We start from the raw sequence: 17,588 nt of genomic DNA on the forward strand, positions 1-17,588 counted from the left end.
TGTGGTATAGACGGATCCAAGAGGGGCTTATCCGGAGCCTTGGCCCGCCCCATGGATCAACTTAGGTATTAATATATATTGCTCTATTAACTCATGAAAATATAAAATAGCTTAGTTGGTTATGCATGCGTAGTATGTTGTTGAGGTCGTGGGTTCAAATCCCTTAGTTCTCATTACTTAGGGGAAGGAAGAGTTTCGTTTATTAAGTGGCAAATTTCAACTCCGAGGAAATACCTCGGGGAGAAATTCTTAACAGCACAAAGATACACCACGAGTCTACATACACGAAAAATTGAAAGTAAATCACACTTCAAGAGAAATCAAGGAAGTAACTTTAGACCATGAATTTAAAACCATGATTTGGATTATCGATCCAACCATGCATTATACAAACATTTAAATGATTTGATCAACTGAAACCTTGACGTGTAAATCCTCGTACGTACGTACTAATGAACTATTCTTGTGATCAGTGGCGGATTCAGGATTTCTGAGATGGTGAGTCACCATCAATTATTATGATACCGTTCTCCCGACGATGAAATTGCAAACGGTAACGTTGTGTTTCTAGTCAAAGAAGCTGGTGTGAGTGAGAAGAAACCCATGAACGGAAAGTATGGCTCCGTCGAAGTTAACGTCGTTTGGGGTTGAGCTAGCATTGCCCAACTAATATAATGCTGGTGCAGTCTTACGAGCTAGCTAGTATAACGTACTAAATAAAACTTCCCTGCACTGATACGCAATGTGTTCATGTTTCCTATGCACTTATGTACTATTTCAATAATCCAATTATCTAAATAATACTTCGTATATCAATTACCTACTCAATTGGTGGCCTTCATATAAATATATGTGTTTTGTGGCTTCATTACTAATAATTTCTATACCACTATTATGTAATTACGTGTTCTTTGGTCATATATTAGCTGAATACATCAAAACTAAGTAACCGGAATAGAAAGAAACACAAATGAGAGATATGTATTAGTATATATTTGATGAGCATGATCGATGAACAGAACATGCTGATGAGGGACTTTTTGAATGATGCACCAATTCAAGCTCTTGGCTAAAATGGTCTAGCGTATGTAAATGCTATTGAGTTTGGTACCATCCTAACATCCTTTGTACCAAATAAGTTAAACCTATTTGAATTTCCATATGAGTAAAATTACTACATATAACTCAATCAAATAATAGGCTAGCTAAACTCTTTGCTTGAAGGGATGAGGTCGTTGAGCAAAAGACTATCCTACTCTATCTACACTTGCATTGGGTCAAGTTGTTCAACTTCTACGACGTACATAAACTACAACAAGATGAAATATCACAGAAACCTCGTTGAGTTACTGACAGTAAGAGCTTTACTTTGGTGCGAGATGTAGCATATCTATTAAATTAAAGCACAGGGATCACAAGTCACCAATTGTTTCTACTTTGTATGATAAATTATAAGAACTAACAAGTTTGATGATAGTAATTATAACTGAATTAGTTTTTCCTACTATACAAAGTAGCTCTATTTAATCTAATTGATATATAACTAATAATAGAAGTCACTAGATTATCTTTGCGAAATATAACACAGAATATGTTCTCATGCACATCACTAAACAAACCAGAAAACAATTACAGTACAAATTAGGCGCCGATATTATTAGACTTCAATCAGCTAAGCTAGGAAAACTGATAGGAACATACCACGATAATGCTTAGCTTAGATTCATATTGACACGACAACAATGGAGTATATTCCATCTAACTCACTATGCAGCTAGCTAGAATGGATTGCAGAAGTTGGAGCAAGCTACGCCATTGGAGCTCAATAGTATCCTTTACCAATACAGTTAAGACACCGTTGAATGCTGAAATAAAATAAAACAAACAATATCCATGAATACTGAAAGTTTACGAATTTTGAGCTTTGAAAAATGATCAACTACTAAAGGAATGAACAAGACTAACCAATGACCATCACAAGTCGGGCATTGATTGACAAGGGTTAATATGAATAGGATCATACAAAGGAGACCATTGTATGGTAGCATTCCCTTTGCAAAGTTTGCAAACGTAGAATCCTTTTCCTTTACATCCTAGACATGGTTTCGCCTCGCTTTTCTGCAGCAAATAAGACCAATTTGCGAAAGTGTTAAGACTGTTAGGTATCTGACAGTTAGAACGGGGGATTATATCCTTACAATTAGAAGATCGAAGAGGATACCCTTTTAGCTTCAGTGACGGATTGGATGACTTTGATGGTGGAAGAAGTGGCGAGAGAGAGGGCGAGCATTCCCCCAGCAACTGTTTACTAGCGTTCCAACTGTAACTTCCATATTTTGCTTTCACTTAGGCCTTTTATCAAACACTTGGTGGGCTTTGGCACCTGCCCTTTAAATTTCGCTTCTTCAGATTAAATAAAGCAACTAAAAACAAGAATGTATATGATATAAGATTCTTAAAAGTTCTTAAAATTACGAGGGAACTCCAATTCCTCATTATGAGAAACACTTTTGTTTTTCATAATGAAATTTTGGAAAATAATGTGATATTTTTCACTGGTGAGGACCGCATATTTATCATGAGTGAGAGCCTCAAATCTTGACACATAACCTATGAGAAACAGAGAATTACCCTAAAATTACAGACAAAATTTTGCAGAATTTGCCGTTAAACTAGTGTCAGATTACGTAAATTGATGGATATTGGAACCTTTGTAAGAAGTTTTTTTTTTTTTTGTTATTTTTTTTTTGCACTCCATCAAATTATCAAATTGTGAAAATGGGCTTTCATTTGTACATAGCATTTAAATGCCTTATTTGCTTGGATCTTCACATGGGATTATACGTTTTTTATCAAGCGTTATACCTTGACCGGCATAAATAAAATATTAAGGAGTATTTTGATAGCTTATTACTACGTATTTGATATGATAATAGAGTGGTTTTGAGCCTTGGTATTGTGATAACTCAATGTTTTAACTCGCTAACTAGTTTGGACCGAGCGTTACTTTGAATACTTGTAATTGAATAGATATATTAGTTCATTCTTTATTATTATTTATTCATTATTTGTTTAATTATAATAGTTTTTTATTAAACCTATGAATAAAGTATTTATGGAACAACTATTGACTAATTATGTAAATATGTCCTTCGTATATAATTTATAATATAATGAAAATAAAGACATAATTATTATCAAAATAATTAATTAATTAAAATTAATTTATAACAATAGTTAATTTTTCTTGTATGCACTACCTCGATGAGCATTATTAGCAAATAATAGAATTGATTTTTTTTAAGAATTGTAGTTATTAAATGTTCAGATCTCCGATCTATATATATATTTATAAGTTGAGTATAAAAGCATGATTAATCAATAGATGAGATGGTAAGACTTCTAATGCATATTTTTGTGGTTGTGAGTTCAAACCTCATGATAGACATTTTTCATTAGAATATGCTCATAGTTGAAAGATGACATGGCGAGGGTGCCACGTGACACATAAACGTTTTTAGGAACGCTTTTAATATATAAGTATAGATTGCTCTATTTTAATGTATTTTTATGTATCACGTGCTTCACGAGGTTGTTTGTGTTTTTTATGATATTTTAGGTCCAAGGAAGAGACTTTGAAACACTCCAACGAGTGAGGAAAGAATTTAGAAGCAATGAGAAGAAGAAATGAAGCTATGGTAGCTAATGAGGAAGCAAGATTGAAGAGATAAGTTAAAGGGTCTTATGAAGACCCTGCACGACTGTGCCAAACCTTGCACATCCGTGCAGGGGAGTTCAGAAGCTGAAGATCATTCTGCCCAGCTAGGTTTGCATGTCCGTGCAGATGACGTCTCCCCAAGGCAGTAGCTACAACCTCTTTTTTTTAGCATTCAGCACGATCGTGCACTCTTTGGCACGTTTGTGCAGGGGCTGCACGTTCGTGCCAGACATTGGCACGTCCTTGCAGCCCTGTACGTAGTCGATTCCGATTCTTTTTTTCTCCGTTCTTTTAGTTTGGGGGTCATATAAATACTTTCTTTAGCCTATTTTGTAAAAATCTTCATCTTCTCTCTTAACTCCCTTAGGCTTATTCTCTTAATTAGTGCATAGTATTCCTCTCCACCCTTAGTTTATATTTTCAAAAACTCAATCATTTGTACAAGAATCAATTGAAGTTTGTTCTATCAATTTATACAATCTCTCTAACCTCTAATCATCAATTTTAGAAATCTCTTTCCTCTTTCTCTCTTGTTATTTTTCTAATTTTATATGCTTTTAATCTTACTTTATCTCTAATCCTTGCTAATTGTTCTTGCATGTTCAATACATCTTGATTTCATCTCTCCAACAGTTTAATTGAATAAATGATAGCTTTGGAATCAATTGTTAGAATGCTTTCCACCATGTTTAGTGGGTAGTTAGTTAGGGGTTGGGTGAAAATCCAACCAAGCCATGGATTGATTGAATTAAATATCTTCATGTTCTACTCTGGGTTGATGTTATTTGTACTTGAATCGATTGATTGCATGTGTATTTTGGTGGCCAACTTTATAATTATCATGTGTTCATGATCCGAAAGATTCTAGATCATGCATAAATATTCCATCAAAAAAATGGGCCTATAAAATTTGAGTCACGCACAACAATATATTTGAAGGGATAAGTTTTTTTTTTTATTATTTTTTTTTTAATTTTTTAAATCTCATTAGTTTTCAAACAAGGTCTTATTTGACATTACATAATATCCTATAATTTGATCGAATCTAATGACATCTGATATAAAGGGGATTTGATCTAAGGACTTTGGCACCCCAATACTTAGGTATTACCCTAGGAGCTTAACCATCTAGCTAGTTGACATCTACATGATATATAACGTCAAATTATATGTATGTAGCACTAGCTATAAGCAAAGCCTAGCTATAATGTAGCAACTTCACCTCCACATCATTTAAAGGGCCATAAAATAAATTATGATTAAAGTCCGTCTACATAATTTTCTCTATGTGGCACACCCGCTCTAAGCTTATAGAAATAATGAAATTAGGGTGGGCTAATTAAACTAATTAAAAATTGAATTCAATCCGTGATAAACCTAATTCTTGGCGGGGCGGGTCAGGGTCGCTGCGAGCCTAGTCAATAAGAAGGACACATTTTATTGGGCTATGAGCGGGTTAGGCCAATGCAGGTTGCAACCCAATCGCGGATCGATAATGAACGGGCCAATAAACGATCAAGCAAAAAGAATAAATGGCAGAGAGTGAGGGATAGCTCAAGTGGTTAGAGCTTTCCTCCCGGTTCCAGAAGATCCTGAGATCGATTCTCACCCCCGCCCTTGTGGCTGTCTAAACACACAAAAATTTTCAAAAAAAAAAAAATGGCAAAGCCAACATTACATGCACATGAATGTGCAAATATCTATATAACTTATTTTACATTATTTATTTTCTTTTCCTTATTAAATTGAGCAAATATTTTGGCCCGAAATTAAATTATTGATCCTATATTCCTACCCAATATAGACCATGTCCATTAAGGACCTATTAACCTTTGTACTAACTCTATACTCATTGGGCAAGTACCCGTCCAATACCCAGGTCTAGTCCATTTATTAATGGCTAAACATAGCTCAAATTATCATGCATTTAAATTGCTAATTATAGTGCAAATTGAAATTTATATTTCATAGTTTATCATACTAGCTAGTTTCTACGTTTCTTCCTCCTAATTACTCATCCATCATCTTAAAAGCAACCGCATGCTTATTTAATGCAACTCTACATATAAACTATGAAATGTCAAATGAATTAGTATTATTAATCACTTTCATTCTGAGTTTAGACGCCACATTTTCATACTATTTCAGTATTATTTCTTCTAATTTATACTATTTCATTATTGTCGTTCCTTTTGAATCTTATGATATGCTATAAAATGGAAATTAAACTACGTAGTAATTTTTTTTTTTTATTAGTTTACAATTGGTGGTAGCCTGGTAGGTATTCCAGGACAATATTGGATTAAACATCAGATCAATTAAATGGAAATGAGTTGTTAATAAATGTTAGAAGAAATATTGGTTTTTTTTTTTTTTTGACAACTGAAGAAATATTGTTAATAAATATATTGCTAATAAACAATATTGTAAATAAACTAATAAATGTAGAAGAAATATTGTTAATAAACATATTGGACTAAACAATATTTCTAATGAGTTGTTAATAAACATCAGAGCAGTATAAATTAGAAGAAATAGTATAAAAATGTACTGTCTAAGCTCAGAATGAAAGTGATTAATAATACTAATACATTTGACATTTCGTAGTTTATATGTAGAGTTGCATTATATAAGCATGCGGTGGCTTTTAAGATTATGGATGAGTAACTAGGAGGAAGAGACGTAGAAACTAGCATGATAAACTATGAAATATAATTTTTCAATTTGTACTATAATTAGCAATTTAAATGCATGTTGATTTGAACTATGTTTAGCAATTAGTATAATCCATGTGTTTCATTATATATAGTTATCTGCTCAGTCAAACATGACGACTGTTATATATGGATTCGGGCTACACCCATCATGGCCATCAACAATTGGTGAAAAAATTCTCCTAAAAAAGGAAGTTGTTAGAGGTAGACTTAGTATTTATACAAATTTTAGATAGACCTGATTCACATTAATTAATTTATTGTGAACTATTTTTATTAGGGACCAATTTATCCCTGACCGATCGAGTAACCCCTTATTGACCGAGTAACCCCTGATCAAGTAACCCTTGAATAAGTAACCCTGGCCGCACATAAATATCGATGTATTAGTAAAATTTCTATACAGAATTTTTACTGATAATAAATTATAGATTCTTCTTTTTTTTTAATGAAAGAATTATGTACGTTTTATTGATGAAACTAATTAAATTCTTTGATATAAACTGAAGAGATGAAAATAATATTTTCTGGATAAAAAAATTCTCTATCCGATCCTTTATGTTTTTTCCAGTTGAAATTTTTCAGAAAAATAAAAAGGACCAAAGGAAATTATTATTAAGAATATCAAAAAGTTGTTCAACTCTCAAGTCTATATCAAAGAATCTAATACTTCAAAAAAAAAAAGGAAATTTTCACTTTTGCTACCAGCAAAACACATGTATTTCACTTTTGCTACCGGAGAAAATTTTATTTTCATTTTACTACCATACAAAAACAAGTTTGTTAAAAATTGCTACCACTTAACACTTTTAGTTACTATTTCCGTTAGTGAGATCTAACAACCCTCACTGCCAGCTCTCCCTCCTCAGACACCCTCACTACCTCCCCGTCAGCCACCTTGACCCACCATAAAAAAATACAAAATAAAAACACCCAGCCACCATCACTACCCAGCAACCCCCTACCGGAGACCGGCGCCCAAAGCGTCGCCCGGCACCGGCGACCCACCTCCCCCTCCCTTTCCTCCACCGTCGCGACCCTAACCCAACCTTTCAGCCACCATACCATCCCTTACTCCTCTCAATTACCCACGACACTCTTCCCACCGCACCACCATTACTCACCTTCAACCTCTCGCAACACCACAAAAAGTCCAAAAAGCGCCGCTACTGCTGCTGCTCCTCCCTCCGAACAAGTCGCCCCACTCCCCAGCACCAAAAACCGACACCTCTAACCTTAAAGCACCAGCCCGAAACCACCCTAAACGGGTTTTAGGGTTTCGCTTATGGTTGTTTCAGGGCGGTGGTGGTTTAGGGTTAGGGGTGGCCGAAAAGGGTATGGGAAGGGGAGGGGGGTCAATTCCGGTGGGGGAATGGGGAGGGGGGCAATTCTGGTGGGGCGAATGGGGAGGGGGGTGGTTTCCGGTTTGGGATGGGGGTTGGGGCAGCGAGAAGGGGATAAGGGACGGGAAAAGGCTGCGTAGGTGGAGGAAAGGGAGAGGGAGTGGATGGAGTCGCCGGCACCGGACGACGCTTTAGGCGCCGACAGGGCAAGGGGAGGGTGGCTGACAGTTGAAGGTGGTGGCTGGGTTTTTCTTTTTCTTAAAAAAATTAAAAAAAAAAATTTAATTTTTTGAATAAATTTAACGAAACCTTAACAGATTCCATTTAGTGGTAGCATTTTTTAACAAACTTGTTTTTGTATGGTAGTAAAATTAAATTAAAATTTTCCCCGATAGCAAAAGTGAAATATGTGTGTAAAAAAAAAAAAAAAAATCAAGACCAATCAAATGACCACCACAAATAGGGCATCGACGATGAATGGGATCATACAAAAGAGACCATAGTATGGTACTCCCTCTGATTCTAAATGTTTGATAAGACTTTAATTATAATCGTGAAAATGTTAGGTATTTGATAGTTAGAATCGAATGTGGGGGCTAATCATTTATCGTCCTCAAGCAACAATATCCAATGGGTGCACGTTGTATACTTGTATCGATATATGATTTTAACAAGTAGAAATCTAAGAATAAGGAAGATTGATCCGGCCCTTTAGCTTTACTGGCAAAAGGGAGGGCGAGCTTGCTTTCACTAGCACTCTAAGTGGCCGGGGAACTTCCATGTTGGTTCATAACTTCATACAATTGTAAATTTAAGATCTAAAGCAACTTGAAAACTCATACAATCATACAACTCTGTATATAATATGATAGAACTTAAGAATTACCGAAAATTTTGCAAAAATTGTCCCTTGAACTAGGGTTTGGAATATGGAAAAAGTGGGAATATGCACATACTCTGTAGTTAACAAGTCCACAAAACTTCCCCTCAGACATAAATAAAGTTCTCCGTACCAATAAAGTAGGCTATCTACTTCTCTGTAGCACTTATTTTTAGGAGAACACCCCCTCGTTAACTTAGTTCAGTTCAACAACTTTCTTCCCAGTTATATGTACTTTTTAAAATTAAACAAAGTTGTTTAATTATAAATTGTACTTTATACTTGGGTAATCCTTACTTTTCCTAAGTCGAACATATTATATGAAATCATGTGATCTTATTTGTCCCGAAATCAGTGAAAAAGTTGAATAAAATAGACCTGAACATTATTATGTACAGAGGAAAAAAAAAGGTATTAGTGTTTGATAAAATTGGGTCATTACTTAAAGCGAAGCAATTTTCTTTCTTTGAAAAAACTGATCAACATAAATCATTATTAACCAATATAATTTGCATATATCATAAAGTACATATAATGGGATGTATAATTTTTTGTATGCGGCCTGCTGTACCATACAGCAGTGGTTACTCGAGTTGTCGGGGTTATTCGAGTTACTCGGTCAAGGTTACTCAAGTTAGTCGGACTGGGGTTACTTGAGTTACTCCTGACCAAGTAAACCCCTCAAGTAACCCCTGACCGAGTAACCCCTCGATTAATCCATGACCAAACCCATCGAGTAACCCTTAACCGAGTATCCTCTCAAGTAACCCCTAACCGAGTATCCTCTCAAGTAACCCCTAACCGATTAACCCCTCAAGTAACCCCTGACTGAACACTCAAGTAACCCCTGACCGAACTCTGTAAGTAACCCTTGACCGTATTACTTGAATAATCCCTAACCGAACTCCTTAAATAAAACCTAACTGAGTAACTCGAGTAATCTATGACCGAGTAACCCCTAACCGAGTAACTCGAGTAACCCTTGACCGAGTAACTCGAGTAACCCCTGACTGAGTAACCCCTCAGATCAAGTAACCCTTGACCGAGTGAAACCCTCGAGTAACCCCTGTCCGAACCCCTTAAGTAACCCTTGACTGAGTAACTTGAGTAACCCCTTACTAAATAACTCGAATAACTCCTAACAATATAAATCGGGTAACTCCTACCACATGGTGTGACCTACTGAACCATAAAAGTTTCTGCTTGTTTATTTATTAAAAGAACAAAACGTTTTGGGAGACAAGTTTAGGAATGACATTCGGATAAGAGCATAGATTTAAAAAGTTTGATGATAAGGTTATTGGAATAATAATTGGTCCCAAAGAATAGAATTTGCAGTGCCCAAAAACCAAGTAATAACTGAAAAATTCTATTAAATTATTATATAATTTATTTAAAAGAACAAAACGTTTTGAGAATATGCTTAAGAATCACATTCCGATGAGCTAAATATAGGCCCCAAAGAATCACATCATCGAATCAATTAATTAAATATTGCCTCCATCACATCTTCTCCCACTATATAAAGGTGGGCAAGCATGGCATTATTGTTTGCAAGTCAGACAGATTACATACAGAAGAAGGTCATACTTGATTAAGGTAACTGCCTAAGCTATTGATCTCTTTAATTAATTAGCTTGCTCAATTCACTGATTTTAAATAGTTTGGTATTTTTTTCTTTTGGTCCGACTGGATTACAAAGGCAATACAAGTTACAAATAGGGGTGTGTGATTCGAAACAATGATATATTGTAAACAGAGTCACAAACCTTCAGTCTTAACCACTAGGCCTTGTCTTATTGGTATCTTAATTAGTATTTGACACTAAAGCATGTGTTTTTTCATTTTAATTGATAATTTGTGGTTTGTATGTAGGAGAATAATATACTCAAAAGATGGCCAGCACTCAAGAATATGCAGCAACAAAGGTGATGTTCAGTAACAATGTTCAAGCTACGCTGAGTGTTAAGCTCATCAACGGCGATGGAGAAGATCCTGCACAAGTTTACGGAAGCATAACTGGTCGCTTTGGAATCAGTAACCAATTTTCACTGTTTAATAGGCCTCAAAGTCAACGCATTGACGTGAGGCCAGGGGAATTCATTCCCTTAAGCCAGCCGAGTGTGAATGTGCCTGAAGCCGCCGATGCAATGGAGATTACAGCATACTTGATGGATTATGATACTCTTTCTCCCGACGATGAAATTGCAAACGGTACCGTTACGTTTCTAGTCAGAGGACCTGGTGTGGAAGAGAAGCAACCCATCAACGGAAAGTATGGCTCCATCGAAGTTAACGTCACTTGGGGTTGAGCTTGTGTTGCTCAACTAATATAATGCTGGTGCGGTCTTGAATTACTAGCAAGCTAGCTAATATAGCTAAATAAAACTTCCTTGCACTAGTGCTTACGTTTCCTATGCGTTCATGTACTACTTCAATGTTATTATCTGAATAATACTTCGTAATTTCATATGTTTTTACCTACTAAATTGGGGGTAATTCCAAGTTTCTCATATTGATTAACAAGTCTAAATTGGAGGCCTTTGTATATGTGTTTTGCTGCTTCGTTGCCAATACTTTGGAAAAAAATGACCTTTGTATGTGGTATAGACGGATCCAAGAGGGGCTTACCCCGAGCCTTGGCCCGCCCCATGGATCAACTTAGGTATTAATATATATTGCTCTATTAACTCATGCAAATATAAAATAGCTTAGTTGGTTATGCATGCTTAATATGTTGTTGAGGTCGTGGGTTCAAATCCCTTAGTTCTCATTACTTAGGGGAAAGAAGAGTTCGTTTATTAAGTGGCAAATTTCAACTCCGAGGAAATACCTCGGGGAGAAATTCTTAACAGCACAAAGATACACCACGAGTCTACATACACGAAAAATTGAAAGTAAATCACACTTCAAGAGAAATCAAGGAAGTAAATTTAGACCATGAATTTAAACCATGATTTGGAATATCCAACCATGCATTATATATACAAACATTTAAATGATTTGATCAACTGAAACCTTGGCGTGTAAATCCACGTACGTACGTACTAATGAACTATTCTTGTGATCAGTGGCGGATTCAGGATTTCCGAGATGGTGAGTCACCATCAATTATTATGATACCGTTCTCCCGAGGATGAAATTGCAAACGGTAACGTTGTGTTTCTAGTCAAAGAAGCTGGTGTGAGTGAGAAGAAACCCATGAACGGAAAGTATGGCTCCGTCCAAGTTAACGTCTTTTGGGGTTGAGCTAGCATTGCCCAACTAATATAATGCTGGTTTAGTCTTACGAGCTAGCTAGTATAACGTACTAAATAAAACTTCCCTGCACAGATACGCAATGTGTTCATGTTTCCTATGCACTTATGTACTATTTCAATAATCCAATTATCTAAATAATACTTCGTATATCAATTACCTACTCAATTGGTGGCCTTCATATAAATATGTGTTTTGTGGCTTCATTACTAATAATTTCTATACCACTATTATGTAATTACGTGTTCTTTGGTCATATATTAGCTGAATACGTCAAAAACTAATAATAGAAGTCACTAGATTATCTTTGCGAAATATAACACAGAATATGTCCTCATGCACATCACTAAACAAAACAGAATTTTGAGCTTTGAAAAATGATCAACTACTAATGGAATGAACAAGACTAACCAATGACCATCACAAGTCGGGCATTGACAAGGGTTAATATGAATAGGATCATACAAAGGAGACCATTGTATGGTAGCATTCCCTTTGGAAAGTTTGCAAACGTAGAATCCTTTTCCTTTACATCCTAGACATGGTTTCGCCTCGCTTTTCTGCAGCAAATAAGACCAATTTGCAAAAGTGTTAAGACTGTTAGGTATCTGACAGTTAGAACGGGGGATTATATCCTTACAATTAGAAGATTGAAGAGGATACCCTTTTAGCTTCAGTGATGGATTGGATGACTTTGATGGTGGAAGAAGTGGCGCCTGGCCAGGACGCCGCCAACGTGGCGGTGGCGCCTGGCAGGGAAGCCTACCCCATGGCAGGGGCGCCTGGCCAGGACGCCAGCACCGTGGCTGGGGCGCCTGGCCAGGACGCACCCCAGGCCAGGCGCCCCAGCCACGGTGCTGGCGTCCTGGCCAGGTGCTTCAGCCATGTTTATCTTTTTTTTTAATTTTATTTCAAGTTTTGTTTTTGTTTTTGTTTTTGATTTTTGTGTTTTTTTTTTGTTTTTTAATTTTGATAAATTTGAAATTAAATGTGTGTTAATAATTTTTTTTTTTTAAAAAAAAATTAATTTGAAATTATATTTGAAATATGTGTGTATAATTTATAAAAAAAACAAAAATATGGTTTAGTTTGACATTATGTTTTAATATGTGTTAATTATTTCCAAAAATAAACAAATGAATTTTTAATTTGTATGTGTGTGAATACTTTTATATATAATTACGTGTTAGTTTTGTGTTAATTATGTGTAAATTTTAGACATTAAATGTATTATGCGTTAAATATGGAAATGATATTTAGAAATTACTTTTGTGTTAATTATTTTGTGTCAAATGTATTAATTTAATCCTTATGTAATTATATTTATATGTTATTGTTGCAGGATTATAGTGGAGACGGAAATGATTATAGTGGGATTTTCGTACATGATGGTCTGTTCGAAGATGCTCAACAAGCGATTGATTGGGCAAAACAGGTTGCAATTAGATCAGGTTTTTGTTTAGTAGTAGCAAGTCATAAATCTCAACGGGATGGTAGAATGGATCGCATTTTGAGATGCGACCGTTTTCGCAAAAGGGAGGAACGAGATTTCAGTCAAGCAATTCGGTTTGATACAAAGCGGAAAGGTTGTGGGTGTCAGTTCAGAGTAAAGGTTCGACAACAGCAAAGGCGTGACGGTTGGGAAGTGAAGGGCTACGGTAAATGGGGGTATCACAACCTAAGATGATAGTATATAAAGTGGGTCATCGACAGTTAAGCGGCCTAAGTCCTGCTGCGAAACTAGTTGTAAAAGAAATGAGTGATGCTCAAGTGAAGTCTGCTAAAATATTAGCATCTATGTTAGAGAAATTTCCTGAATTCCAGCCAAACCGAAGACACATCTACAACGTCAGACAGAAATTGAGGTTTGAACGGTCAGAGGGAAGGAACCCTATACAACAGCTTATAAACCAGGCACAAGCACGTGGTTACCTCTACTGGTTTAAATTTGATGAAGACGCATCGGAGGTGACTCATTTGTTCCTTGTGCATCCTGATTGTGCTGATATGATTTCGTCTTGGCCATCTGTGATTTTGATCAATTCAACGTACAAGACAAACAAGTACAAGTTCCCACTAGTTGAGATGGTTGGGATGGCTCCAACGAACCAGAACTTTCTGATTGGTTATGCAGTCATGAAGGATGAGACGGCTGCGAGTTACTATTGGGTGTTGGAGAAGTTGAGAAATTACATCGGCCCAAATGTTCAGCCATCAGCCATCGTCTGTGATTGTGAGGGAGGTCTCTTTGCCCCTATAGCGGAGCTGTTTCCGGAGTCAAGCCATTTACTGTGCACATGGCACATCAACAACTGTGTGAAAGTCAAAGCCTACAACCTTTTTAACAAGAATTTAGATTCAGTAGAGAGATTGGTAAATGGTAAGTGGCGGAAGATCCTACAAGCTACCACAGAGGCAGAGTACGATCGAGCCTTGAATAACTTCAAGGATGCGTACCAATGGTGCCCGGCAATCGTAGACTTTGTGATGCAGCAGTGGGTACCTCAGAGGGAAAAGTTTGTCAAGTATTGGAAAAACCAAGTTCTTCATTTTGGAAACACTACAACATGTAGAGTTGAGAGCGCTCATAGAGCTTTGAAGGACTGGATTGATTCTTCCACCTCTGCTCTGGATACACTGTTCGAGAGAATAAACAAGGCTATTGATACTCAGAAGAACGGCATCAAGAACTCTCTCGAGAACTCCAGATGGCGACATGGCATGATGTATAGCCATTTCATATTTAAGATTCTCCATGGTCGTGCGTCACACTACTACTTGGGGTTAGGGGTGGGACTTTTCAAACCGAACCGTGAAACCGCCCGTTACCGAACTGAACCATCACGGACCGATCCATTTATAAACCGATAAATATAAACCGAAAACCGAACTGAACCGTTCAATATCAAACCAAAACCGAATTGAACCGCTCAATGTCAACCCGTTACGGACCGTAAACCGATAACAAACCAAACTGCACAAATCCGAATCGAAACGAAACCGAACTGAATGGTTTATAAACTCGTTAATGACCCGAACCGTTTATAAACCGAAACCGTTTAAACCGAAAAAAAAAACCGTTTAAACCGAACCATTTGCAACCCGCTAACCGTTTAAACCGACCCGTTTATGAACTGAAACCGTTTAAACCGCACGTATAAACCGAACCGTTATAATCCGCTAACCGTCTAAACTGAACTGCCATAACCCGTTAAACCGTCAAAATCGAACTGTTTTCGAATCGCAACCTGTTTAAACTGATCCGATTACAAACTGCTTAATTCAAATTGAATTATTTACAACCTAAATGGCTAAATAGTAAATACAATTAAATAATTAATGTTAATAAATGTAGATATAATCAAACGGCTTAGGTTTATACAAAGGTTTATATCACCTAGATCTAGGCCAACGGCATTATTAATATCGTTTTAGATTACTTATTTATTTTAATTACAAGATATATCATTTGTATCATTTTCATTCCAGTAATAATGCTAGTCCACCCAAATTATCTTCATTGTTCCTTGATATTCATGATCATCCAATAACACTCAAAGCCTCAAAGGTAACATAAGATTGGAGATGTATGAGATTGCGTTACACAAGTGGCATAAGCATTAGAATATTATTGTACTAGTCAATAAGGCGTACAATCATTCACATTATCACTTTATAAAACTTTCTTATACAAGTATTTTGTAAAGGGGAGGACTAAAATGTTTATAAAACACATTTTTTTAGCTTTTCTTAAATTAAACCAGATATTAAGTAAAAGAATTTTAATAAATACGGAGGCATCCCAAATCTGTAGCCACAATTATTTCATAACATTACCACAAATCCAGCAGATAAATAACATTAAAATTAGAGTAATATCAACAAGCAATTAAAAAAAGTCACCATTTTCATTGATTAAAATTCACAATACATATACCAATACATAATGAAACTGCTATCACTACTACCCAGATTAGATTTCAGATTTATCAACTGAAACATCATCAAGTTTAGGGTTGCAAAAAATGATACATGATAAGATGAAGGGAGGAGTGAGAATGTGAGTGATTTGGGAGCAGAATCTTGAAGCAGCAGCACAGCACCCAAGAGCAGAGGAAATAGCAGCAACAAGCAGGAACCAGCACACGCAATAACAGATCAGCAACTTATCAGAAGCAAGGAATAATATAAGCAGAAGGGACTCAGCAGGAACTTATTTTTGTTTTTCAAAATTGCTCTCAGATTTACGTTTATCGTATCATCACTGAGCAATGGCTGTTTTAACTTCAAACTTGAAAAATGTTGCCAGCAAGTACATATACATTGAAGTCTCAACATAAATGACAAGGGCAACGATGATTCAAGAAAAATTAAAACAGCAAGCATAAGAAACAGCAGCAACAAAACTTATCATAAATTCATAACACAAAAGGCAGCAACACAGCATTTCAAGCTGGCAGGAGGCAGGAACCAGCTAATGCAGGCAACAATATAGGCAATAACAACTCAGCAGAGACAACAACCAAAAGGCAAAAGCACTACCAGCAGGCAGCAGCTCATAACAAGTTCAAGCAACTTCAAAATTATAGCTTTTTTTTAAAAAATTGCTCTCAGATTTACATCACTGAGCAATGGTTGTTTTAACAAAAACTTAAGAAATGCTGCCAGCAAGTACCAAAATACATTTAACTATTTAATTCTCAACATAAATGACAAGGGCAACGATTTTAAAAGTCTTGAAAAATGCTGCCAGCAAGTCTGAAAATAAATGACAAGGGCAACGATTTTAAAAGTCTTGAAAAATGCTGCCAGCAAGTCTGAAAATAATGACAAGGGCAACGATTTTTCAAGATAAAATAAACCACAATGAGACACAAATACCAGTTATGCAGATGAAGCACTTTCGGCTTCAATCTCTTTACCAATAAGGAGGACGTCTTCCTCAACATCCGCTTGATAACCACGACACCAGTATGGAGATTACAGCATACTTGATGGATTATGATACTCTTTCTCCCGACGATGAAATTGCAAACGGTACCGTTACGTTTCTAGTCAGAGAATCTGGTGTGAGTGAGAAGCAACCCATCAACGGAAAGTATGGCTCCATCGAAGTTAACGTCACTTGGGGTTGAGCTTGTGTTGCTCAACTAATATAATGCTGGTGCGGTCTTGAATTACTAGCAAGCTAGCTAGTATAGCTAAATAAAACTTCCTTGCACTAGTGCTTACGTTTCCTATGCGTTCATGTACTACTTCAATGTTATTATCTTAATAATACTTCGTAATTTCATATGTTTTTACCTACTAAATTGGGGGTAATTCCAAGTTTCTCATATTGATTAACAAGTCTAAATTGGAGGCCTTCGTATATGTGTTTTGCTGCTTCGTTGCCAATAAATAATCTACGGAGTACAATTTACCGGGGGCTATTGAAAAGCCTTCCTTAATACTTAACTTTATAAAACACGATAAAGCCCGATTGATCAACATAATTAACATTATAACATGGATAAGCTTCCTAGAAGGAAATACTTTGGAAAAAAATGACCTATGTATGTGGTATAGACGGATCCAAGAGGGGCTTACCCCGAGCCTTGGCCCACCCCATGGATCAACTTAGGTATTAATATATATTGCTCCATTAACTCGTGAAAATATAAAATAGCTTGGTT

General features: G+C 36.2%; 1 protein-coding gene across 1 annotated transcript; it reads left to right on the forward strand.

The window, feature by feature from the left end:
• Positions 1-10,144: 10,144 nt before the first annotated feature.
• LOC110707919 lies at positions 10,145-11,144 on the forward strand. Its single transcript, XM_021885996.1, has 2 exons — positions 10,145-10,254; positions 10,531-11,144. Exon 2 carries the CDS (start codon positions 10,551-10,553, stop codon positions 10,965-10,967), a length of 417 nt encoding a protein of 138 aa, XP_021741688.1. The 5' UTR covers positions 10,145-10,254; positions 10,531-10,550; the 3' UTR covers positions 10,968-11,144.
• The last annotated feature ends 6,444 nt before the right edge of the window (positions 11,145-17,588 follow it).

This window comes from Chenopodium quinoa, unplaced genomic scaffold (assembly GCF_001683475.1).
Source record: "Chenopodium quinoa cultivar QQ74 unplaced genomic scaffold, ASM168347v1, whole genome shotgun sequence".
Classification (NCBI taxonomy): domain Eukaryota; kingdom Viridiplantae; phylum Streptophyta; class Magnoliopsida; order Caryophyllales; family Amaranthaceae; genus Chenopodium; species Chenopodium quinoa.

Bases quoted from the DNA above. Each gene is read 5' to 3' on its own strand.
- LOC110707919 (XM_021885996.1), top strand. From the start codon at position 10,551: ATGGCCAGCACTCAAGAATATGCAGCAACAAAGGTGATGTTCAGTAAC.